This window comes from Bradysia coprophila, unplaced genomic scaffold, assembly GCF_014529535.1.
Source record: "Bradysia coprophila strain Holo2 unplaced genomic scaffold, BU_Bcop_v1 contig_687, whole genome shotgun sequence".
Lineage (NCBI taxonomy): Eukaryota > Metazoa > Arthropoda > Insecta > Diptera > Sciaridae > Bradysia > Bradysia coprophila.
In genome coordinates this window covers 830,803-857,170 of record NW_023503927.1, presented here as the reverse complement: position 1 = coordinate 857,170, position 26,368 = coordinate 830,803, and the positions used below count along the sequence as shown (strand labels likewise).

General features: G+C 34.7%; 1 protein-coding gene and 2 long non-coding RNA genes across 3 annotated transcripts; 1 reads left to right on the top strand and 2 right to left on the bottom strand.

Moving 5' to 3' along the window:
• Positions 1–5,858: 5,858 nt before the first annotated feature.
• On the bottom strand, positions 5,859–21,878 carry LOC119083497. The gene is made up of 3 exons (XR_005088877.1): positions 21,749–21,878; positions 7,988–7,992; positions 5,859–5,872 (listed from the first exon to the last, which is right to left on the bottom strand). It is a non-coding gene; the product is annotated as an uncharacterized LOC119083497 (long non-coding RNA).
• Positions 11,619–13,982, bottom strand: LOC119083486. Its single transcript, XM_037193212.1, has 4 exons — positions 13,400–13,982; positions 13,186–13,335; positions 12,120–12,294; positions 11,619–12,061 (listed from the first exon to the last, which is right to left on the bottom strand). The coding sequence occupies exons 1-4, from the start codon at positions 13,907–13,909 to the stop codon at positions 11,841–11,843; spliced, it is 1,056 nt and encodes a 351-aa protein (XP_037049107.1). The 5' UTR covers positions 13,910–13,982; the 3' UTR covers positions 11,619–11,840.
• Positions 18,296–25,891, top strand: LOC119083491. The gene is made up of 4 exons (XR_005088872.1): positions 18,296–18,306; positions 21,138–21,143; positions 21,706–21,867; positions 25,882–25,891. It is a non-coding gene; the product is annotated as an uncharacterized LOC119083491 (long non-coding RNA).
• Positions 25,892–26,368: the final 477 nt, after the last annotated feature.

Genomic DNA, 26,368 nt, shown 5'->3' with positions numbered 1-26,368 from the left:
TCGCATCTATAAATATACTAACAATTTTTCCCTATTAATATCTCTATATACCTCTATACACTTCTGATGCCTGAGTTATAGAAGATGCTTTTTGGAATAGAAAAATGAAATATCGAATTTTATTCCACATCCACCTTTCAAATACACACTTTGCATAACGAATTCTGTTTGTGGAAGCAATCTCAACGGTGGAATCACAGTAAACCTATTCAAGCAAACATACACCAGACCCGAAAATACATTCGTGTACCCTGTGTGTAAAATTCAACCGTATTCCGGGGAGCACACGTGAAATTGAGTTTTTACCGCCATTTGATTATTTTATATTGAAAATTCATTGTGTTAAGAGGCTGTAAAGTAGATTCTTACTTTATAAATATTTTATGCTGATAAATGCCGAACAGAAAAGACGGCTGAGAATGCGTATTTGTATGTCTTCAGAATTGAAAGTGGAATACTATTCGTTTGAGAGAAAAAGTATTTTAATGCTGAAGAAGTCGTAACTGTAGGATTTTCCATTAATGTTGTTTATAGCTGAGGGTGTTAAATGATAACAACATAAAATGCAAAATGTATTTTGACAGACACGATTACAGGGCACGGTAACGATGACATAGTTGGGTTGGTCTCGTTTATGCAACTCAGACTCATAATGTGCACAATCGTCACTCTTGAGATGCATGAAAAATTCCTTCTATCCAATTTAGTGATGATATTTGCAACTTACACACCTGTGTGTAATGTCGTATGAAACGGTTTTTATCGCACTAGTGCGAAAAAAATCATGTGTTGCTGACGCAGTTGATTCGGTTTTCTTCCGTTTGAATTCTTTCAGTACATTTTTTAACTATTTTCCTAACAATAGGTTTCTCAACATCTGCCACTTGTGACGCAATTTTTTTTGTAAAATTTTCTTTCACAAATTTTTTGGGTCAATTTTTTGTTGATAAAACTTTTGCGTACTGCGCACAATGCGTCACCCTCAGTGATATCAGTTATTTTGTAAGTAAGATAAAGGACTTGCGTCACATTTACCCTTTAAGAGTTTTTTGACTGATATCACCACTTTGACAACATCAAAAAACCTTATGGAAAGTAAAAAATTCTAGAGAAATCAGTCTAAATCCCAAAATATAGAAACCAATCTTGGAAGACCTCACTTATATCGAAAATAACTCAAATCCATTGAAAAATCAGATTGAAGTTAGGAAGTACTAGAGGAATCATCTATCATCCCCAAATTTAGGAATCAACCTCACATATATCGAAAATAACCCAAATTCATCAAAAAAGACGGAAGTTAGGAAGTGCCAGAGGAATAACACTCAGAGACAGAATGACGAATCAATGGATTCGACAACAAACCAGGGTCGTTGATGTCATGGAAAGAATAGCATCTCTGAAGTGGAACTGGGCGGGACATATTGCAAGAAGGACAGACGAACGTTGGACCAAAAAGATCATGAACTGGCGACCATATAAAAGACGATCTATAGGAAGACCACCAGAGAGATGGACAAACGGAATTAAGAATATTGCAGGTACAAACTGGCAGCAAATGGCAATGGATCGTACGAAATCGAAAGAAGAATAAGAGAAGAGGAATCATCTATAATCCCAAAATTTTGGAACCAACCTTGGAACACCTAACTTTTGTCGAAATCCATCAAAAAATCTGATAAAAGTTAAGAAGTGTCAGAGAAAACATCTGTCATCCCAAATTGTAGGAACCAATCTAGTGGAAGTTAATACATAATAATACCTACAATTTCCAACAAGAAACACATCCCAAAACAACACACATTTTTCACCACATTACAATACAATCCATATCATGCAACAAAATATGCAACGTACACTCTTACACACTCAAATTAGCTTTTATATGACATTGGGGAGCTTCCAGCTACCAAGATATAGGTTTTTTCCAACTTTTGAAAATTCCATTCTTATTTTTGGGCCATTATTAGCCTATAACCAAAATTTCAGGAAATCTATAGAAACGATATCTAAGTTTGGGGGTCGGTAAAGTTAAGGGAGGAAGTAAAAAAAACAAAAAGCTTACTACCATGCGGGCATGATGGTTTTTGCTCTGATGGGAAAAAGAAAAATAAGCTAAGAGTTCTGCATAGTCTATCTTTATAAGGCTAGTACTAAATTGTTAAAACAAATGAAGTAAAAGATTGTCCATCAAACAGAAGGTCATGATTTAAATAAAAAAAGTTATAAAATATACCATGATTTGCCTATGTGGGTGTGGTTAATGATTTGAATGTTTTTTTGTCTCATTTATGTCGTCCAGAACTAAACGTTTTGATTTGTTCGTTCAGTTTATAGACCTCACTAACAGTCTTTTACTACCAATAACAAGTGCAGTCTGGACCACCGGCCTGACTCTCTGAAGAAAGTTAGGTGCTTGTAATTGATACATCGCCTAAATGTAGGCATTATGTCCAAAAAATTAATAGTATTTGGGTTACGTCATACGAGTTGTAGCCATAAAACACACTGCAACTTCCCATATTGCTAAAAAATTCCATGTGGAATTGTCTGACACGGGAATCGAACCCGGATCATTTTCGTGGAAGGCAAGTACGTAACCACGGAGCCATGCCGTCCCATTAAGTTTGTTATCAATGTTACTTCAGCAAATCTTAACCAATTCCGATGAACTTTTCTCTACCTGAAACGTAATCGAAATCGTAATCGTATGGAGATGAGCATATTTGGCCGATTGGTTTGAGAGCGTTGAGGCGTTGAGTATACTAATACAGGACAAAAGAATCAAGACTTGTGAAGACAGGAAAGTAATAATAAACCGAATATTTTGGCTCTTCAATTGTAGCCACACTTTTTAATGAGTGACAGACAACAACAAAATGTTGAGTTTTACTAGATGTTTGTGTTTTCTAGCTTTTTTTACAACAAAATGTTAACTATTAGCGTATCCAGAGGCGTAACCAATTTCGAATTTATATTTAAGAAAAAGGGAACCAATTTCTATTTCTCAATCGGAATCAACCTCATTTCTGTCCGAATTAAATTGGGTTTAGGTCATTCCCTCGATGGGAATGGAAGTTCCCGTAATAGAATTGGCAAAGGTTACATTTATCTTGAACTACTTTGACCCGATACAAGTGTACTTGAGGGATTAATTTATGCGTTCACTGGGTGAAAAGGTATGTAAAATTTGTAATTCATTCGGCGATAATACGGGGTATTTATATGGTATATATGCACACGTGGTATACTTAAGAACAGGAGCCGACTGAAACTGTTATGCCTATTTTAAGTTACTATCACTTTTATCGACGGAATGTATAATAAGAATCTATCGCCGTCTGATGTATAATATCTTGACCTTTTTCGAGACATTATTGTGCACGTTCTAGCAGCCATTTAGAGCTGTCTTGTAACACAATGTTTTTCTAGGAAATTTTCGGAAATGTGAACATTATGTTATAGTTGAGCGACCCATTTCCATCGTTAAATAGTCGGATGTGTGTACGGTGGTGAAATGTTTTATGAAACTAACAACCTACACCACCACCATAATAGCGTACATATGTTGTGGTATAACTAATGTAATTTACTTTTACTTTTATGTTTAAAAAAGACGAGAACGTTCAAAGCATAGATAAATAACATTCCGCCAGCCATGTATGAAAATTGTTAGTCATGGAGGAGGAAAAAGCAATGCATAAAACCGTATACGCATTTCGGTCGGGACAATTTTATCAGCATCATCGTTTCCTTATTCCGTATAAATAATATCTTTAATGCTCCATAAATATGAGACGTATGAGCCCGAGAGTAACGAATACTAAATCTTAATTATTTCTAAATTTATCCGAACCGACTTGAAGGCATCCTGATTGTGATTCATATCTGCATATTGCCATAAGGTACAATCCGTTATTGTCTGGTTGAAATTGTGTATTTGTGTACTGAGGGAGGTGCGGGAAATGAGGAAACGTAGGAAAATGTGTAGTTCAGAGACGTTGAAACACCAGAGTGGTGACCAGAATAACTATTACATCTAGTTGACTTACTTATTGCAATTAGAGATATACGCGAGAAGATTTCAAGAAAAAAATCGTAGCTTTGCTGACTCTTGGTGCAACATCTACTGATCCGCGAAACTGCTTTCGAGACTTTGATTAACACTAAAGAAGCACAGAAAGAGAAACAAAACTCGCTGTTTTGCCCTGTTTTGCGTGCTTTCTTGCCAGTCGCTACTGGTCCATGAACCCGATTTTCGACAATTTTATGATTTTTCTTGCTAATATCTTTTATTTGACGTATTGATAATCAATTTTGAGCAGGAACTCGCTTAGATATCCGCTAAAAACCTATGAAAACCAAGCGAAACTACAGTGCTGGACTAGCCCTAAAGGGTTTCGGGCGATTCCCGAAGGGCCTTTTGATTTAAAGGGCATTTTGAAAAATTTCTTCATAAGGAGTTGAATTTCAGCTAGGATTTTTTGTACACTGTTACGTTGTCACCACAGATAAATAACGTAAAACCTACAAATTTTCTCCAGGAAACAGGATAAACCCATACTGTTTTGAAAGTCATCCTGGAGAAAATTTACCTAACAGTGTACAAAGAATCCTGGCTATGATTTGACTCCTTATGCTGCAAAACTGCAAAACAGCGAGGAAGTTTGGAATAGTGTTTTGTTTCGCTTCACAGATTTTTAGCGTATATAATTCTCAAATGAAAGGTATTGAGGAGACGAGTTAGAAAATATAATTTTCGCAACAAGTGACGAAAAGTGGGACTTCCCTTTGCCTTTATTGCGAAAAATGTTGTATACAACTCGATGATAAATGCTTTTCCTTTACTAGGGAAAATGGACTTTCCGTCCCTAGGGAAATGTCTTTCACTCCTTCGTAAAGGAAAACGTCATACTACACTCGGGAAATAATTTGATGTTTCGTATCACGATGAATAAAAGTCCCTCGGTCTAAAGCCCTCGGACACTTTTACTCATCTGAATACGAAATATCAAATTCCTTCCCTTGTATAGTAATATACTATTTAACTTATGTAATGTCATAATGTAATGACACTTCTCAGAACGTCAATTTATGAACTAAAAATTTCGATAATATTACATTTGCGCACGGCTAACTTCGATAATTTCTCATTTATTTACGGCGAATTTCGATAATTTTACATTTACTGAAAATTGGCAGATTCTTGACAGTGTACTAGATCTGAGATTTGTTTGAGAGGAATATGAATATTTGACGGTGTCATGGCGTGTTGATGTTTCAATTCGATTTTTTAAATTAGTTTTTAATTGTGATTATTAAATTACAGTAGATAAAACGTTGTTCCTAACACGGTAGTAAATGGGAGTGTTTTGCGCACATGATGTGACGCACATCTAGTGCGCAAAACACTCCCATTTACTACCTTATTATGAAAATAGCTATTTAGGCATTAGATGTGTACTTTGTCACATCGTCAGTTGTATAATTTACAGCTCAATTTTTTATAAAAATAACTTTGACAGTTCAAAACACATTGCAGTACTCGAAAAATGTATGTAATTTTTTAATCGGAGGGGGCAAATATTTGAAATTTAGCTCCTCCTAAAAAAATCTCGTACATTTTTTGAGTACTGCAATGTTAAAATTATTTTTATAAAAAAATTCAGCTGTACCAATTTGAAACATAGGTCAGTGGTTCGGTAGCTGTTGCCCTTAGAATATGTACAGCAGCGTCTTCTGCGTATTTTTTGTTGTTTTTCTTTAGTTTAATACGTAATATCTTTGAGTGTAAATGCTCAAATATGACGTGCGATTCATCAAATGAAAGGTACTGACGAATTCAATCAGGAAGTCTCGAAAAGTAGTTTAGCTGAGCAGTAACTGTTGCACCAGGAATCAGCAAAGCAACGATTTTTTTTTCTTTAAAGCTTCTCACGTAACGTTTTTAGGTGTAACAGTTGTTGTAAATAGTTGTTTATATAAACGTTATTCTGGTCATCTCTCTGGTGTTTCAACGTCTTTGAAATGCATACTTTCCTACCTTTCCTGTTTTCCCGCACCTCACTGAGAGTGTTATTAGATGGAATTGTGTTCCACAATGTAAATAATAACATAGACTATGCTATATAGAGCCACAATGACGAGAGTTTCATCAAGAAATTAGGCGTATTTATGCCCCTTAAGTAAAACAAATCAAATAAATTAATAATACTTCATGATTTATAAAGGTATATCAGAGATTTTATGTAAATTAAATCTTTATGGTGAACTTTCAACCCCTCCAAATAACATAATATGGATTCGATATTGTACGAAACAACTCGTACAACTTATACTATCAACAATCTCTCATCGTCGAAACGAAAACTCACTTAAATACTGGAAAATTCTTTGTCCCAAAAATGGAATTTACAAATTTCATGAATATTAAATAACATGAAGCCGAAGCATCATATACTGTGTGTATACATGCCATAAAAGGAAGAAGAACAAAAAATAAAATAAAAACAAAGCAGAAACGTTGAGAAGGTTGAGAAACTCATAACTTCGTTAAAGCTCTCTCGTACACTTTAATTTAATATTTTAACTAAATATGATAAATGACTTTAAGACACAGCCACATGTACATACTACACACATACAATACATCCATTGAGCACATTGAATTAATAATACGAATTTACGAATTTTCGAAAAATACACACAACGTCAGCATTACCTTTAAATTTTCATCTCTAATAACGCTTCTCTCTATCTCCATACTCTATTCAAAACAATGGCCATAATTATGTGCTGGCCTAATTAAAAGCTACACTTCTTTCGGAAACACCAACCATCCTACTTCTCCAACGACAAATTGTACAGAACATATAATAAAATGCAATATACCAGAGGGCACAATAAACATCTGTACGGATTTACATTGTAGTTTGTTGGATGTTTTATTTGTTATGTAACTAATATGAATGAAGGTATCACCCACTTTACTTTTCTACTAATTGAAACAGATATTCCATATTCACAATGTTGTGTTGTGCTAACACAAATACACACACACACCACCTATATAGCAGCCGGTCTGTATTTTTCCATCATGAGATATTTCCCCGTTTTTTTTGTTGCTTCAACATTTCACTATGCGACAAAATTCGGTAAATTCCCATGGAAAATGAACATCACACACAGTTCGGTATCTGAACGATTTTTGGCCGTTTTTCATTTATGTACGTGGAACGTATAAAGCATCGCTCCACTGATGATGATTTATAAATTCGAACGAAAATATGAATTTTATCGAAATTCGTTTAATGATATCATTTCAAACAAGGGAGAAATCGGTATGTGTGCATGTACATAGATCGTACTTTATGTATAATACGTCAGTAGCTTTCACTGAAAATGTAAATTTCATTCTATAAAACCCTTGATAAGACCTATGACTGAAACCGTATACTGCGGAACGTGTATCAGTTTCGATGATGAGTTATTTCTCTTGGTTATTCTTTGTCAACATATAATGTGAAGTGCACTTACTCTTACGTTGTTAGTATTTTCTACTCGTTAACTCTCCACTCCAATAAGTAACAATTTTGATTAAATTTTAACTAACCAAAAAAGTGCACGAATTTACCTTTGATCGAATATCCATCTCTCTCGGAAGGGGAGGAAAGAGTTTGTTTAGCGTTTCATCACAAAAATTCCATTTTCTTTTTGTATAACGCCTCTAGGAAAGGGGTACAGAATTTATGCCGGCTCCCTTTCAAAGAAACTGTCAATGACAGAACACAAAAATTTGTTATTCTTCCAACCCATCCCGACTATATGAGACATACGTTAACTAAATTACACAAACGACTTTCCACCGAATTGCCTCATTTCGATTCAAAAGACTTTTCCGGGTAATCACAACATTAGTTTTACATCCGGGGAAAGCTTCATTTTTCACATATGTGATAAATGATGTACGAATACAAAAAATGCATACAGCTACTTAATGACAAACCCAATTTTATTATAAACATGTTTCGTGTGTCAGGCGACGACATCTCGTATACTTGTTTCAGTATGATAAGTAAAAAAAATGCGAAATTCTTTTTGAAGTTGATACAGTTAGAGGCAGTGAAATTTCAGTATTAATTTGCTTCGGTTTATACACTCACTCCTCGCAGCCATTTTGAAATGTATGACATATTAAACATCAAATTCAAAATATGGTGGGAGAAGTGAATGTTTACTACTATACGTCTTTATACGGTTTTACCACTACCACGCGGGTGCGTGCAGCAGTTTCGAACAAGTAGAGTTTTGATTATGTGTGAATCAGCTGAACAACAGCTGAAGTAAATTCATGCTGAAATTTCACGGCCTCTAACTGTACGGAGGTTAATACGTTTTTTGTGCTGTGCGTTCTTTCGTTTTTTCAGTTCGAAGATACAAGGAAATGTTCATTTCAATGACATCATGCTAAAAAGTTAATAAACTTCGATGATATTTGAAAACTTTACGTGTTGAAAATGTCCTTATTACATAATTTATGTAATATGAAACAAAGCAGAAGGGTGCTTCACTCCAGCCACTCGAACATTGTAGCAATGGCATACATTTAGAACATCTTTCCACCTCGGCATCGTGTAACCCAATTCCAAAAGAATATTCAACTAAACTAATTTGATACAACAGTATCACATAGATGGCTTTCCAATCTGTTGCGAACTAAAGATTAGATTGGGTTGCAATGTGAAGAGCATTCATCGGAATTGGAGATAATAAGAAAATAGGAATATAATATCGGAAACCGAGATTTTTCATCCTACGCTTACTATTTCTATTAATAATAATTAAAGGTAGACAGTAAACACGATCCGTTTATGTTAATCAAATTAACCTCTCAGAAACAGCTATTCTTTTGCAACAAAACTATTAGAAGAATAAACTTATTTAAACGAATAAATGGTTCTGCCCACTTACAGTAAGTTGCCTGCTAATACAACATATCGATCTGTCACAGAATCTGTTACTTCATTTGTGTGACATGTGAAGACTCTACTAGTGTTTTACACACAATCTATTACTTCAATGTTTGCATCATTTCGCTGTAAAAGAGAGCATTTTATTATTGTTGTCGTTGTCGATAGCAGATGAGATAAGATTAAAAAATTTTTGAAGTGAAGGTGACCTATAGACACCTATTCAAGTGTTTTTGATTACCTAGTTCATACGAATCGGCGTACAGAGCACCCATGTTAGGTTAGGTTAATATATTGTGTATGTGTATTATGGTCATATTAGCACAATTTTTTTTTTGCGTTCACATTATTGCAGTTGATACTGAGCAAAATGGAATCAACTGTGCGTTATTTCCTTCTTTTTGTGTTTCATCTCATTATGACCCTCAGGGCCCAAAAAATTGCTCTACAGTATACTACTAAAATGCAAACTTTTGAACTTAGTTGAAAAAATCGTATATTTTGTCACGAGAGCTGAAAAGTTGAATTTTTTGGTACTAGTCGAAAACTCCACATCGTTAGGACAAGCTTACGACGTCTACCGAAAAATTCCAGAATAGACGGCCAAAACAACAACTTTTCCTCTCACATTCTCTTTCACTTTTCGTTCCCGCGACATCACTTTTCGTTCCCACTCATGTTAATTTTTGCGTATTGTTAAAAATTTCGTGCAATTGTTATGAAATTTGACATTAAAGTAGATTGCGTCGATTGATCATGCAAATATGAATGAGAGATATACCGCAGTGTTTGTTGTTATGTTTTGTTCGGAATGTGACTTTTCCGTCAGCCTCAATGAAAAATATGTCACATTCGGAACAAAAAGGTTTGTTTTTGACCGAGGTGATGAAAAACAAGTCTTTTTGTTCCTAGTAAGACAATATAGTATTATTGCAAGACTTTGCTGAGTAAATTTTCTGACCATCCTTGTTTTGATATTTCGATTTTGGCGGCTGCCTAGATTCAATTTTTGTCAATTCGTTTTCAATAAAAATCGGTGCATCACATCTAGTGACAAAAACTACCACTTTTCGCAACTAGTTGCATAAATAACTATCCAACATCAAAAGGTGATCAGTTCAACCTTTCTGTAGTTCAAATTCTGATGTTATCTTTTATAGTTTTATTTTATCGTTGTGTTTCGAGTTGGTTGTAATTTTTTTTTGTTACAATTGCAAGTATTGGATTGTAGTCGGGTTAAAGAAAACTTATACGGGTTGTGGACGTAATAATAAATACAAATTATGACCCGTAACATTGTCTTTCTCGAAACCCGTTACCATCAGACTGAAATTTCTCCACGTACACGAAACGTACAAGGTCGTGTGGGGTGCCATTAGATAGGTAATGGCATGTACTTTCGGGGGTTTAGACGCATCTACGATGAGATAGGAACTTTTCATTTGGAAATTACGTACAAGGTCGTGTGAGGTGTCACTAGATAGGTAATTGCATGTACTTTCGGGGCAAACGGGGTCTTATGGGGGCTTGAAAGCATCTACTATGAAATATGAGAAATTGAAATGTTAAAGTGCTCCTCATCGTAGATGCTTCCAAGCCCTCATAAGATCCTATTTGTCCTGAAAGAACGTGAAATTACCTTTCTTATGACACCCAACTCCAGCCTTTTACGTTTCGTGTGTCTGAAGAAATTTCAATTTGAAAGGTGCATGTTTTCAGTTTTTGATCACCTTCCAGTAGCAACACAAGCTTCGAAGAATTTTTTAGAAGTGGTTCTGGCTTGTAGGATCGAATACCTTTCTAGGCACAGATAAAAAAGTCCAATAGGAAATGCGTCCGATTTTGGTAGGTCTATTCGGTTTTCTTCATTTCATACAACGTTGCATTCAACACGAACCGTATGCTGTGTGCATTATCGCAAACAGTTGTCAACCATCGACTTAAATCGAGAAGACCATCGACAAACACCGACAGAGAATTCCACACTAATGGCTTCGACCCTGGCATCGAATGGAGACAGATGTGGTTGGACTCTGGTATGCCCAATCTTTGATTTTGACCGGCAAAATCATAACAAAAATTCAACTTTCCACGGAAAGTATGGGTGAACCTGGACAGATTGAGAACGGGTCATGGTAACTGTAATCAAAAGCTCTTCAAGTGGAATTTTATTAATGACCGCAGCTGCCAGTGTGGTGAACAAGTGCAAACGATTTCTCACATATTATTGGATTGCCCACAGAGGGGACGTAGAAAACATTAATAAGCTTAATGACGATGCTGTGACTTGGCTAATGTCTTTGAATTTGTGATAACTTTAAGCATGATTTTGTTATTTTCTTAACTTTAAATATTTGAATTTGTAAATTATGACGACGAATAAACCATAACCTAATAATAATAATCGCACACGACGTTTTGTCAACCTTGGCTTCGGATTGGCAATCTAACATCTAGTGCGGTAATATACCTTCTTACGATTCTTAAATAAGTATCATCGCCTGTATCGTCTTCCATTAAGTTCAGTACTGCACGTCTATATATTAACGAACATCATCAAAGAAAAACCCCGCGGAAATCCTATTTTGATTCGCTAAATATTTCCATTTTATTTATCTAATTAAATATAATTTCAACAATAACATCAATCTATCAATAATTTAATTACAATTTCTGTTTTATCTTCAAAGCGAAGATAAACCAATCAACTTTATATTCACATAGAATTACATAATTACAATATCACAGCAAATGTTTAAGTTCACTGATACAGGATTCACGAATGTGTACTACACATTGTGTAGGGTAATTTAATAGTTAATTATGCATGAATTTGTGCCTGCAGGCGACTAGTCAAATTCATTGCGCGAATTACAGTCGTGTGGAAATGTTGCGAGTTACATCAGATTTTTCATCAGTCTTCTTAAACAACATTTTCGTCAAATAGCGTGTCTCAAATTCGGTGCAACATTTCCCTGGTTTTTCTGCATCTTTCAGGACATCTTTAGCAGAAAGTGAAAAGGTACAATTTACAATCATTAATAGTCCCCAGGCCAGCGTGTTTAGAATTAGAATCCACTCTTTGTTCCCATCTAAAAATTTAACAGACGGGATAAACGATCGATCTACCATTAATATTCTAATTTTTACCTGTAAAATATGCCACGAAAGACCAGACCCCACGCCACACATTTATGGCGGACAGTAAAGAAACCATCGCAAACACGTCAAAAATGAAAACTTTTTGATCGTCATGTTTCTCACACACAGCACCAACACAGCTTTGGATTGTGAAGCAAATCAATGCTAAAGAATAGCCAAAGACCTACAATGGAATTTCGAATGGAGTGTTATGGCGTTTTTATGTATAAAAGTTGGGTTCATCTCACTTCTTAAATTTTGAAGTCATTTTGAATCATAGAATGAATGAATGGGCGATATAGTTAGCCTTTCAGAATAGAGCAAGTAGCACGATTGAATCTGTTACTTCGTTTGGGTAAAGAATTCTGTGGTGAATCTATTACTTCACTTTTTTCTTACCATTCCTTTTCTATATAAGAGAACACTAGCGAGATCTCATCGTTTATTCTTGTCGTTGTCGATAGCAGATGAAGGCGAGTCTCTCTATATCATGAGATTCTGACATTTTTTCATGTTTGTGTTGTCATTTAACTTATTTTCTCAACTCAAAAGTCCATGATAAAAGAATGCGGAATGACATTTCCAGTCAGAAAAGTTCAGTACATGACACTTTCTCTCCAGTGTCGTGTTGGGGAGAAAATAGAACTTTTTTCAGTTTTTCAGACACGATCCCAGCTGTTAGACATGTCGAAAAATATCGAATGAATAGAACGAACGATTTTCATGTAAAAACCAGTAAATTGAACGCAGTCAACGTCAATTAATTGAGGTTTAGGACTGCTGGACGAAACATTTAGTGGGGTTACGTTGACAAGTGCCGTATAATGAAAATGATCTATGATTTCAAAAATGGTATGGCGAATTCATGTTTGGATGGATAAACGTTGTTATCACCTCTTGGAGAAATAGCAGATTCCTTTTTAAGTAAAATTGACAAAAATGTCGCTAAGTTAAATGCTGCAGGTGATATTTTCAACTATTTTTTGTCAGTGGAGTGGAGGGGTATATACTTTGACTGACTCTATTCTTTCGAGTTAACAAGACTGTTAGTAAATTGTTGTTAGTTTCAACTTACTAGTGATGACAATGCCGAATAAAAGAGATCATGCGGGAAAATATTCGAATCATGGATGAACCAGAAATCATGCCAAATAAACGCAACCAGCATTTCAACAAACATCGTGGTCATACAGTCGAAAAAATATCGGAAACTTCCGTCAGCTTTCTCGAATGGAAATTTGAAAAATATTTATTCTGTTCACCAAAACCGTTAAAGACTTTGCGCTTACATGCTTTTCAAGTAACGTCCTCATACTGTACTGTTCCCGTGTATCAGTCAAAACAATAAATGGCGGCACAAGCGTGTTTCGGAATGCCTTCATGATCATTAGAGTTATTATGTTTTGAACAATGTTCGAACAAACAACGCCAAGATCTTTTGAAGACGTGGCATCCACACACATCCATACACCGCGCCAGAAACTAACGAATGTATGGCCCAAGAAAAGCGCATACAGTTTCAAGCAGAAAATGTTGAGGAAACTCCGCTTTTCGAAATTGAGAAACCGTTTGATCGCATCTTGGTGAAACATTAAAATCATTTGACCGAAAAATCCAAATGCCCACGAAACAAAACCACTAACGACTGGATCACTCGGTAAAATAAATGCATCGTAGAGCATCCACGTTGTCGACCAAAAGGTGACGACCAAGGGAGCCACTACAATGAGCGCGAATAACACATCGAAAACAGACACAAATTGTGTCAGCAAATTCGATTTCAAAAATGAATTCAGCATTTCCGTTGATCGACAAACTTGTAACAGCCCACCAAAACGAAATATAAAAAACTACTGAGCGAATTCGTTTGCATGTCACGAGTTATATGATCGAAATAAAACTACTTTTTCGCTAACCATAACAAACAATATTTACTGTACTGATCGCATTGCATTAATTACGTTTGATATCACAGTAAATGATTGTAAATTAACCTTCAAATAGTTCGCGAAAAAAAAATGGGAGAAACACGCGAAAATTAAACCAATTCAAAGCGCTCCACATTTCAAAATCTCCATTTCCGATTGATGGGTCGAGAATCTAAATGTTAAATAAATTTTTCGATAATACGCTACAAGAGACAAAACTCTATAGGCATCCATATAATAACACAAAAGTATCCGAACAATGCGGCAAACTAACTCTTCCAATATTTGAACAGAAAATGACAAAAATAAATTGAAAATTTATACACAACCGAACAACTAAATTTGGATGATTTCGTATCTACTACGTACTTACAAAATTGTTGAACTGGTTTTACACATAACAATAGATCAACAGGTAGCATTCTTCTTGTTTTTATTTGTTTTTTTTTATAGTTATAATATGTCGGATAGTAAAAAGTAACTGTTATAGACTTTAGAAATTATGAGTACCAGTATAGCTTTTCGGCGAAGAATTTGAGCTGAGGGATTTTTTTTTATTAAATGTCTCGCTGAAATCGAACACATTTTTCACTTTGGTAATTTGAGCTTAAATAGATCTAGGTGTGTGATCGAAATTCGAAAATCCACTTGAAGTAGATGTTTTATGTATAGTAGTGCGCCCAAGAGTAGTGCGTAAATTGATTTTCAAATAAATATGTAAAATGTATGTTCAGACGATTGAAGTAAAAGATTTTCCGCAACAGAGTGACACAGCACGATGTATTCTGTAACTCATGTAAGATTTTTCCACACTGGTTTTTTATATCCGCACTGTTTTGGTCATTTTACTTGAAAAGTAGTAATAATTCGAAATATTCCTGGAAAAATAAATCCTTCAATCTTCACTGGATTTGAACCACTGACCTCGAATATATAAGCTACGTATATTAACTATTCGGTCACAGTACTCGAATGTTCAAATCTTCATCACAGTGTTTTATATATGGAGTGCCCTTCTGTTGAAAAATATTTTTTTGAATTTTTTTTGTCTATTGTGACACTCGGTTTGCAGGAAGCATCGTGTGAAACACGTTTTAGAATGCTATTTTTTCAGCACACACATTAAATTTGTACTAGCGCTGAAAAACTCAACATTCCCAAACTTGTAGCACAAGATACTATTGTATCAAACATTAGCTTTAAACAAAAGAAGTAAAAGATTCAACGATTATATTGTAATGCGCCAGCCGTTTAAAAAAAATTGCAATTGACACAATATGACAGATTGTGATATTGGTAGCAATGTCGATACGTGAGATTTTCACTGGTGTTATAATCTGGAGCAACACTAACTTATCGACAAACTTTAAAGCATTTGTATCGCTTCTACTAAAACAGATCTGACAGTGTTTGTTTTCTGCAACAATGTATCGAAATACGAAAGGTTTCGTGGTCAGTGGTCACAAATAGAATTAAAACGAGGATTGCAGTTCATGTACTTCGCCCCGATTGTTTTAATTGATGGTGGTAGACTAATTATTTATTTAAAAAAAATTAAATTGTTTTGGTAGAAATGATTTGTTTTGATATTTGTGTATTTCGACGCATTGTTGCAGAAATATAGTGTGCACCTCGCTCCGCTCGTATGTAAAACTTTGGGCTAGTGGTATAAAAATCGATCTTGTACAACACAATATACTAATCAAGTCGGTTTCTGAAGTATTCTATAAAATACTGAGACCTAATCTAATGCATAAAATCACCAATCACCAGTGTATAAATATCGGTCCGAATTTACCGGTCGTCTGTTAAAAAGTATCCCTCACTGCAGTTTTTTGCTCGCAACGTAAATAATTTAAATATATTTACGTGATGGCAAATATTAACGTAATTGTACGGATGAGGTAAAATGCTGTCATTTCTAAGATTATTTTATTGTTAAATTGTTAAATTTTTGTATTAAGTTGACTACTGTAAAACCTGCTTAAGTTGACCAACTCAAGGAACCGTAACATTCTATCAAGTTACAGGTATGGTCAACTTTTGCAAGTTTTACTTTTCATTTCTCTCTTTTTATACTTTTTTTGTCTGTTCGCATAAACATGGATCAAGTTAGGCAGGCTTTACAGTATCTGGTGAATTTTGACCGTCAGTGCAACTGTACTGAATATCAGACGATTATAGCCGGTCTTAAAAGGTTAAATCTCTGAAATCTACTAACTTCCTCATTGAATAGAATCACAAGAGTACAAGCAAATATATTTATGTTCCGAGTGCAGCCCATTGTATAATTCGGCATCAAAGGGCTCTTTAGAACGTTTGGAGCATGCATTTGCACTGTTAAGAGGATTTTCTATGATGTCAATGCTTTTGTAAGTAAAGGACTTGCGTTATTCCTTCCTCTCTGTTAAGAGGTTTTGTGCGATTTGCAATATGACTCTGAATTGTAATTTAATTAATGGAAGAAAATATATTCCAAGGACTTCCAATGATAACATGTTTGGATGAAGAGAAATGGAAGCGTTTCAAAACTCAAATGTTTGTGTTGCATTTTGTTTTTATTATTTTCCTTTCATCTTTCTTGGCACTTCTTTACAGCTCACTTCTTTTCAAATTCATTCTGAAATATTTTCTTCCAATTATGACTGAAGCATAGTGCATAGGATCGATAAAATAACTGGCAAATATCACGGTCATTGCAGTCTTCAAAGGAACTAAGGAACACAACACGAACAGCGATGAATTATTATGCAACGTAAATTAACTGTAAAATGATTAAAGAAATAGTTAATTGGTTCACATGAGACGAAATTAAGGGTGACGATCCCACAGGTTGTAATTTGAGTTGCTCAAACTTAAGGCCTCTGAAGTCTGAAGGTAGTTGTAGAATACTTTTCAAAAAGCACTTTACTTTGATGAAAACAACAATTTAAAACTGCGTTACACTGATTACAGAATCTGGAAAAATGCAGGGAAAAATCACATTTTCATCAAATACGTTACTGCTGATTTAGATAGTTCATCTTCAAGGACGTTTGAAATGTCATCCACTTTGCAAAAAACTTTCATATAAATGAATGAATGAACGGTACATTTAACGAAACGTAAGTTTCTCTCAAGCTCTTGTCGCATTGTCTTAAAATGTAAAACTTTCCTCTATTGAAATGAATCAATCCAAGAGAATTGGAGTGCGTACAGTAATTATAATTATAATATATAATATAATGATATATATAATATTATAATTTATATGGGAAGACTTTTCAAAATTCACTGGTTAAACTTAACGAAGAATTACTCTGCGAACCCTTGGTAGCAAAATGCAAGTTTGACATTTTAAAACAATGCGAAAATAGCATAAAACAAAAGAAATTTTTCGTTTTCTTTACGTTGCTGTGTGAATCAAGACTAACTAGAAGATGATCTATATCCATATAAAGTTAACGAAAAAATTATTTTGTATGCTTGCTAAGAGGACCGAAAGTAAAGCTGTCAATTCGCGGGGCGAAAGCTTGCGCTTTCGCCCCTTGAATTGACATTTCTTTACTTTCGGTCCTCTTAGCAAGCATACAAAACTTAATACGTAACTCTTTCGGCCTACTCAATCGATACGTAAATAACTATTGTTTACAGCTGTTTTCGTATTGACATAAAATTTGAAACTTGCATTTTTACTGCTAAATAAATCAATGAAAGACAATTGGTATAGCAAATGCAAGTTTGACATTATATGACAATATGTGATAAGAAATTTGTCTTTGACTTTACATTCACCTATAAAAAAAATATTTGGGTATGGTACCCGTGCAGTTCTTTTTACTACACAGCTGAACATTAGTTTTCAGCATATCTGTATATTGTACGTAATTGCTGAATTTTGAACGTAATGACAGTACTATGTACAGCTAAGATGTACTACTGTTCTGTAACGTTAACAAATATACTGCTACGTTAACAAATGTACTTGTCCCGAATTTGTACAGCAGAGCAGTACATGATTTGTGACAGATTCAAAGTACCATTCAGATGGACAATGTACACTATAGCTGAATGAATGCCAGTTTGAATGTAGTGGTCGTGAAAACTTCCATAATATTAAATGAGACTAAACACTGCACGAACTTTCGAGACAATTTAGGAACTATTTGTAATTAGTAGAGGGGCATTTGGTGTCTAGCCATCCTAAATTATTAGCGAAAATGTTTTGATGGGATTATTTTGAGTATTATTATTAGTAATCAAAAAAACACTAATTAGAAATTTTTTAGGTCGCGGATCAACAAGGTTTTTTTAACAAACAAAATTTCGACCGCCAACAGAGATTGTATATAAAATATAAAATTAATTAAATAACGCGACACTTACGTGGAATCCGAAATATGAACGTCCGCGAGCTTTGTTAACGTATGTACAAGATGCACTTAATGACGATTCTTCTTCTTCTTCTATACGTCGGTTCTTCATTCATGCGTGCATTTGTACATACGAATAAAGAACCGACGTATATGTAGAAGAAGAAGAAGAATCGTTTTTTCGAATCTAGTACCTACGTTGACAAAGTACGCGAAAGTTTAATCACGGTTCCCCTCAACCGAAATAAAGTTTTATTTTTGGGTACCCAAAAAATGAGTCTTGATATGGATGAAGGGACCCCTAAGGACTATAAAACAGGTTTCCTTCACTCCAGGTCTGCTGATCTCCCCATAGTAAAATTTTCAAAATTCGTTTTTTTGAGGCATCTATGGTAGGTTTTCAATCTTTTTTAGCTTATATTAAGATCCCTGAGCTCAGAAACAGCTCAGTGAGTCCGTCAATGAATTTTATGGAAGAGAAAAATAATGCATTCATAGCCGCAACACTAATTTTTAAAATTTCGTCGATTCCGTTCTGCGACTCATAAATCGACTGCAAACCATTGACTAACATCTACAAACAAGTTCGGAATGTGGCTTAAACTAATCTACAGATGTCTAAACTTAAATACAAAGAAAGAAAATTTGCCAAAAAAATGTTTTGTGGTCGTTGCAGTATGTCAAACTTCGCCGATGCTGATTTTTTTTACTTTTTTCCCAAGAAAAGAACCTTCGAAAGTAAATAAAATGTTATGGGAGTGTTTAAATAAGCTGAATGGATCATGGACACTAAAACAAGAAACAGAATACGAGTCTAAAGATCACATTTCTAAGTTTAATCAATTAAACAAAGAAATTACATTTTCATGTAAATTTCAAATCATCCAGCAAAGAGTGAAATTATCTCGGATTATTCAAAAAACGGTTAGTAAAATATTCCTGGAGTTACCACATATTAAAGGGACTCATTTGAATTTGGCTTAACATAAAAATCAAAAAGATGGAGTGAGACTACTTCCCGGTATACTAATATTACACTCTAGAGGTAATTAAGTAAATTTGTCAAAGGTTTACAAGGTTTTTTCAGTTTTATTGGTTCGAAGCAACATATTTAATTTGAATTTTAATAAAAGTTACCGAATTTCCTTCCATTTTAAGTTTCGAAGTTCGGCATACTAAAGAGTAAATACAATTTAGGAAAGTTTAATATAATTTATTTAATTGTGTGAGCGTTTGTGTTCGTTTGTATTTACTTCAAACGTCAAATTGCGACTTTTAAAACACTCCGATAACATTTTATTTACTTTCGAAGGTTCTTTTCTTGAGAAAAAAGTAAGAAAAATCAGCATTGGCGAAGTTTGACATACTGCAACGACCACAAAACATTTTTTTGGCAAATTTTCTTTCTTTGTATTTAAGTTTAGACATCTGTAGATTAGTTTAAGCCACATTCCGAACTTGTTTGTAGATGTTAGTCAATGGTTTGCAGTCGATTTATGAGTCGCAGAACGGAATCGACGAAATTTAAAAAAAAAATAGTGTTGCGGCTTCGAATAAATTATTTAAAAAAAAAGTCTCTTCCATAAAATTCATTGACGGACTCACTGAGCTGTTTCTGAGGTCAGGGATCTTAATATAAGCTAAAAAAGATTGAAAACCTACCACAGATGCCTCAAAAAAACGAATTTTGAAAATTTTACTATGGGGAGATCAGCAGACCTGGAGTGAAGGAAACCTGTTTTATAGTCCTTAGGGGTCCCTTCATCCATATCAACACTCATTTTTTGGGTACCCAAAAATAAAACTTTATTTCGGTTGAGGGGAACCGTGTTAATTTTCGATGATGATTCCACGTAAATGTCGTGTTGTTTAATTAATTTTATATTTTATGCACAATCTCCGTTGAAAATAATGGAAGAAATGAAGTGTTTATATTGTACCGCTGATTTTATATTGGCGGGTGAGATTTTGTTTGTTAAAAAAACCTTGTTGACCTTGAATTTTTCTAATTAGTGTTTTTTTGACTACTAATAATACTCAAAATAATCCCATCAAAACATTTTTTATAAAATCCATAGGAAGGCAAATCACTTTTTTTGACGAAATGCCCCCCTACTAAATTCAGAAATTCAAGTTTTGAATAATAACGTATTTGAATAATGAAGGCTCAAGAAATTTTTTTAATAAATGACTTGGTAAATGATTTTGTTACACTATAAACCTATTTTTTGACATTCGTAAATATCAATCTTTCTCTTCTGTTCGAAAGTTAGCACTTAAGGAGGACACGTTATTCCACGTATTTTGTCATAAATGTAGCCGGCGAAAGAACTCAGCCTCGATGCTTGTGAGAAAAAGGCACTGATTAAGTAAATCCACGCAATCGATTCTTAACACATTTTCAAACAGTTTGCTAAAAAAAATGAATAAACAGCTTTTCCTAAGAAAAATTTCTCACTTTTAGTTTTCATTCACATACAAAATCATGAAATGAAAAAACTGAAGTCTGCAAACAAAGGATAACAAATTTGACGTACACATGTGTAGTACTAGTTGCGTTTTAACCGCTTTTGAGCGAGACAGTAATGACGTATTAGTAAAATTGACTATGTTGCTACCCTTAATTTTAATAAGCTTCTGTCAGACTGTTGGGTGTCTAAATAACATGTGACAAAAGCCCATCTGCCGGAAACTTAACTTTTTCTTTCAAAATATTTATTCTTAGAATTATAGAATAGGAGAAGAAGACTTAAGTCTTACAATTTCCTAACAAATAATTTACAGAAAAAAAAACTTCCTTCTTGAACATTTGGAAATTACATTACCACACAACAGTATTAAAATACGAGAACTTTTAAAGTTCAATTTCACAATACTGATCAACTGAACATTAATGTTCAGCAAGACAGTACAGTGGAGACGTACGATGTTATAAGATAGCTTTCCCATAATGTCTTCCAAACACAAGTACTGAGTTGGGACATGGGTAAGGTGGTGGACTGGAGTGTCGGAGGTCCCGAGTTCGAATCGCACGGACGGCAGTTTTTTTTTTTTTTTAAATAAGTTGACGTAAATAAACGTACTAAATAGTTTAAAGATGAAAATTTATGAACTCTGAATAATATTTTCTGTACAACTTTTATTTTTCGATGAGACAACCAATGTTCGCCCAACTGTACATTGATACAGCTGTACTGTAAATATTACTGCTACGTTAACATAATGTACTTGTCCCGAATTTGTACAGTACATTCGTACAACGACTACAGCTGAGCTGGACAAAATTTTTATAGGTGTTGCTTTCTAAATCAGCAGTTACACCCTTAGAGTAATTATACCTAGAGAGGAAATGACGAACAGAATTACGTAAAATTTGTGGTCCCGACATGAAATACGTAATGTTTGATAGTATGAGTTTTTCCCTACTAAATTGGTGGGCAAATTAGCGCAAAAAATTTGAATGTGCCTACTAGAAGAGTTCTTTAAAAAAAATGAGAACCTTTTTCATACCACTATATTTATGAACTGATATCAACAAACACAACGAAAAAAATACAAATTGACCCGTATTGTTTTATGCAGCAAATTAGTTGTGCAATTGTTTGTTCAGTTAATTGGAAAATTTTCTCCAGCCAATATCGGATTTAAGTCTCATTTGAAGGAAAATTACGAATCAACAAACAGATGCAACTCGAGCAATTTTTTATTATGCACTTAAAATTACCGAAAAAATGAACAGGCATTGCCCTTGACGTCTTTACTTTGGCATCCCGTAATGAATCACATTTGCACCATATTCAATTAATAATTATTATTATTGCGAATGATTTTAAACAAAATTCCAAAATAGTGGTACGCGATTTGGAAAATACAAAACTGACAACTATCAAAATTTTCAACGCCTACATGTGTTAGTGAAAAGCTCTACGTAAAATTGTACGAAATGTGAATCTTATACAAACTGATGTCGGGACCACATTTTATCGTACGAAATACCTCTCTAGGTATAATTACTCTAAGGTTACACTACACAACCACGTTTCACTAACACAATAATGCACACAATTCTGCACGTGGATTTGAAATTACACAAAACCGATTTTGTTATTGAAAATAATTAATGAAAACATCAAAAACTATGAACGTCATTTTGTTTCGTTCGAAATTTACGTAATTTCCGCATTCTTGTGCAAAGTTATGTGCATTATCTGATGACAAAGTGAAACGTAGTTGTGTGGTGTAAAGCTCAAAACACACGATGCATCGAAAACGTGTTTCGATCAAAATTCTCTTTGTTATAGTTTCGTTAAGCATCAAAGAACAAAGACAATTTTGGTCGAAACACGCTTTCGATGCCTCGTGTGATTTTTCGGAGTTTGGTGAGTCACCAATAGTGACTAGCGCTATGTAGTTATAGAAAACTTCTAGGAAAACTTGCAAAATTACCTAGGATCATTCAACCAAGCCACACACAATTACGTATGTGTCTAAAATCAATTGTCCAAGACAGGTACGTGTGACCCTCTCAATAGAACAAACTGACAAATTAAAATGAAAAATCATGTATTTGAATGTGTGTGTGACAACTCCGTGTACAGACAGTACACGGGACTCTTAATGTCAAGAGTAAAGGGACTCATAATATCAAAAGCAAAGCAAAGTTGACGTTTTCGTGTTAGTGGTGGGTGTGATATAATTTTTCAATGATTTTCGGTCATAATTCCTCTAGGTAGTCTACCTCTATGCGTGTGACATCATTTTCGTCTTACTTTCCTTACTTAAATTTATCAAATTCAAACTTCACTTCGTTTGTAATTAACGATACGGTGAAATAGCTATTTTTCTGACTACACGCATTAAACCTAAAGCTTGTGCCGAATCAGAACTTGAATATCTCCGTTAAAAAGAAACATTTTTTATGGGGCTTGTTATGCTTGAAAGCCTTATTCATTGCCGACATTTTATGGAATAACTTTTTTCTGGGACTGAAAAAGTGTCATTTGGGGATCCCAAAAAAGTGACCCACAAAAGCCGCTAACGTTGACCTCAATTTCCCTGGCCAAATCGAAACATATTTTATTGATATGGGGCTCTTTGGAAAGCTGAGAACTAGCACTGTCAGATCTAGCCGGCCGAGCTTGAGCTTTTCAGAGGAACCATAGATACGAGCCTGGAAACTGAGAGTAGGAAAAGTACATTTTTTTGTGTCACGTTTCGTATATTCTTTAACCTATAAAGTGGTGCTTTTTGATTTTTGTGTGCCCAAAATGTGGACAAAGTGTTACAATACCCACTAGTAAGTAGAACCTACAATTACTTTCAATACTGAATGCTCCACTCGTTCCCAATCCTAGAGATCACGGATTATGTTTACTTCCATCAAGTTTTTTTGGTTTTCTGCTAGATTTGTGGTTTTTTAAAGGTAAATAGAGGTAAGTTCCTATGATTCCATTATTCCTGGATGCTCCACCTCGTTCCCGATCCTAGAAATCATGGATTATGTTTACTTCCATCAAGTTTTTTTGGTTTTCTCCTGGATTTCTGGCATTTTTGAGGTAAACATAGGTAAGTTCCTATGATTCCATTATTACTGAATGCTCGCCTCGTTCCCGATCCTAGAAATCACGGATTATGTTTACTTCCATCAAGTTTTTTTGGTTTTCTCCTGGATTTCTGGCATTTTTGAGGTAAACATAGGTAGGTTCCTATGATTCCATTATTACTGAATGCTCGCCTCGTTCCCGATCCTAGAAATCACGGATTATGTTTACTTCTATCAATTTTTTTTGGTTTTCTGCTGGATTCGTGGCATTTTTGAGGTAAATAGAGGTAAGTTCCTATGATTTCATTATCCCTGGATGCTCCACCCCGTTCCCGATGGATTTTTACTGGATTTGTAGTATTTTTGAGGTGAACAGAGGTACGTTCCTATGATTCCATTATTCCTGAATGCTCCGCCCCGTTACCGATCCTAGAAATCAGGAATTACGACCACTTCCATCAGGTTTTTTTTCAGAATTTCTGCTGGATTTGTAGAATTTTTGATGTGAACAGAGGTAAGTTCCTATGATTCAATTGTTCATTATTGCTCCGTGAGTTCTTTGATTCGGAATGAATACTCCATCACGGGAATGTACGAATCATAGCAACTTACAGCTGTTCAACTCAAAAATGCAACAGATCGAGCAGAAAACCAAAAAAAACTTTATGGAAGTGAACGTAATCCGGATTTCTAGTATCTGAAACGGGATGAAGCATTCAGAAGAATGGAATCATAGGAAAATACCTCTATCCACCTCGAAAATACTACAAATCCAGCAAAAATCCAAAAAAAACCAGATGGAAGTGAACGTAATTCGTGATTTCTAGGATCGGGAACGGGGTGGAGCATCCAGGAATAATGGAATCATAGGATCTTACCTCTATTCACCTTAAAAATGCCACAAATCCAGCAGAAAACCAAAAAAACTTGATGGAAATAAACATAATCCGTGATTTCTAGGATCGGGAACGAGGCGAGCATACAGTAATAATGTAATCATTGGAACTTACCTCTATTCACCTCTAAAAAGCCACAAATCCAGCAGAAAACCAAAAAAACTTGATGGAAGTAAACATAATCCGTGATTTCTAGGATTGGGAACGGGTGCACCACTTTATAGGTTAAAGAATGTACGAAACTTGACACAAAAAAATGTACTTTTGCTACTCTCAGTTTCCAGGCTCGTATCTATGGTCCCTCTGAAAAGCTCAAGCTCGGCCGCCTAGATCTGAAAGTGCTAGTTCTCAGCTTTCCAAAGAGTACCATATCAATAAAATATGTTTCGATTTGGCCAGGGAAATTGAGGTCAAAGTTAGCGGTTTTTTGGGTCACTTTTTTGGGATCCCCAAATATTTAGGACACTTTTCTAGTCCCAGAAAAATGTTATTCCATAAAATGTTGGCAATGAAGGAGGCTTTCAAGCAAAACCAACCACATAAGAAAATGTTTCTTTTTAACGGAGATATTCAAGTTTTTAGTTGTACACTAAACCGGTTATTTTACCAGTATTACCGGTTCGCGACACCAAAAGAAAATTAGTTCCACAACTTTGAACCCCTATATCATAATACATTGTCAAATTTTCGATAGGTTCCCAGCGGCAGCGCTAGTGCTATAAAAGCCACATGTTACTGAAGTCACACTAAGATTATCTTCAATTTACTCGATTTTCTTCATTGCATAAAAAGCTATTCATATGCTACATGTTCCATGTAAATACCACTGAGTGCATTGATCACACAGTTTAAACAAAGCACAAAACGATATATGTTTAAGCTTTAAATAAATGGGAAGACCTTTAAAAACCTTCATTCAATCTATACGACAAAATCCCAGAACAATATTTCGATTTCCAGCTACAAACATAAACGGATATTGCTCCATGAAATTTCGGAAATAAAATTCAAATAAAATTTTTTTCTCTTGTTTTTTTCTCTTCAATAACTTAGAAGATTCAATCATCCAAATCGAATTTTTTTTCCTATGTTATTCTTCATTGATTTGGCATATGAATAATATTTCATTTCATATACAACCAGACCCTATAATGTAAGAAACGGAAATCGGTTTATGTTATGGATAATTTAAGGTTTTGGTTTTAATCTCATTTCTATTTGTGTATAAACAAAGACTACGCGTTGGAGTGGATAGGATGTTTCGGAACATCTGGGGTTCCGTGTGTAGCCACTTTTATTTATTCATAACAAATACTAGATCATAGCACTTTGGCATTATATGAGTTGATTAATTATACATTTATGAAAAGGATGTGAGATATGGTAGACGAGTAGCACCACCGGTGAAACTATATAAAGGTTGTTAACACCCCCCCCCCCCAACGGAATCTAATTTAATTTATTTATCCGACAATTTATTCGTTTATTTTTCGAAAACATCTTACTGGTGTGTACACAAAATGCTTACAAAAATCAATAT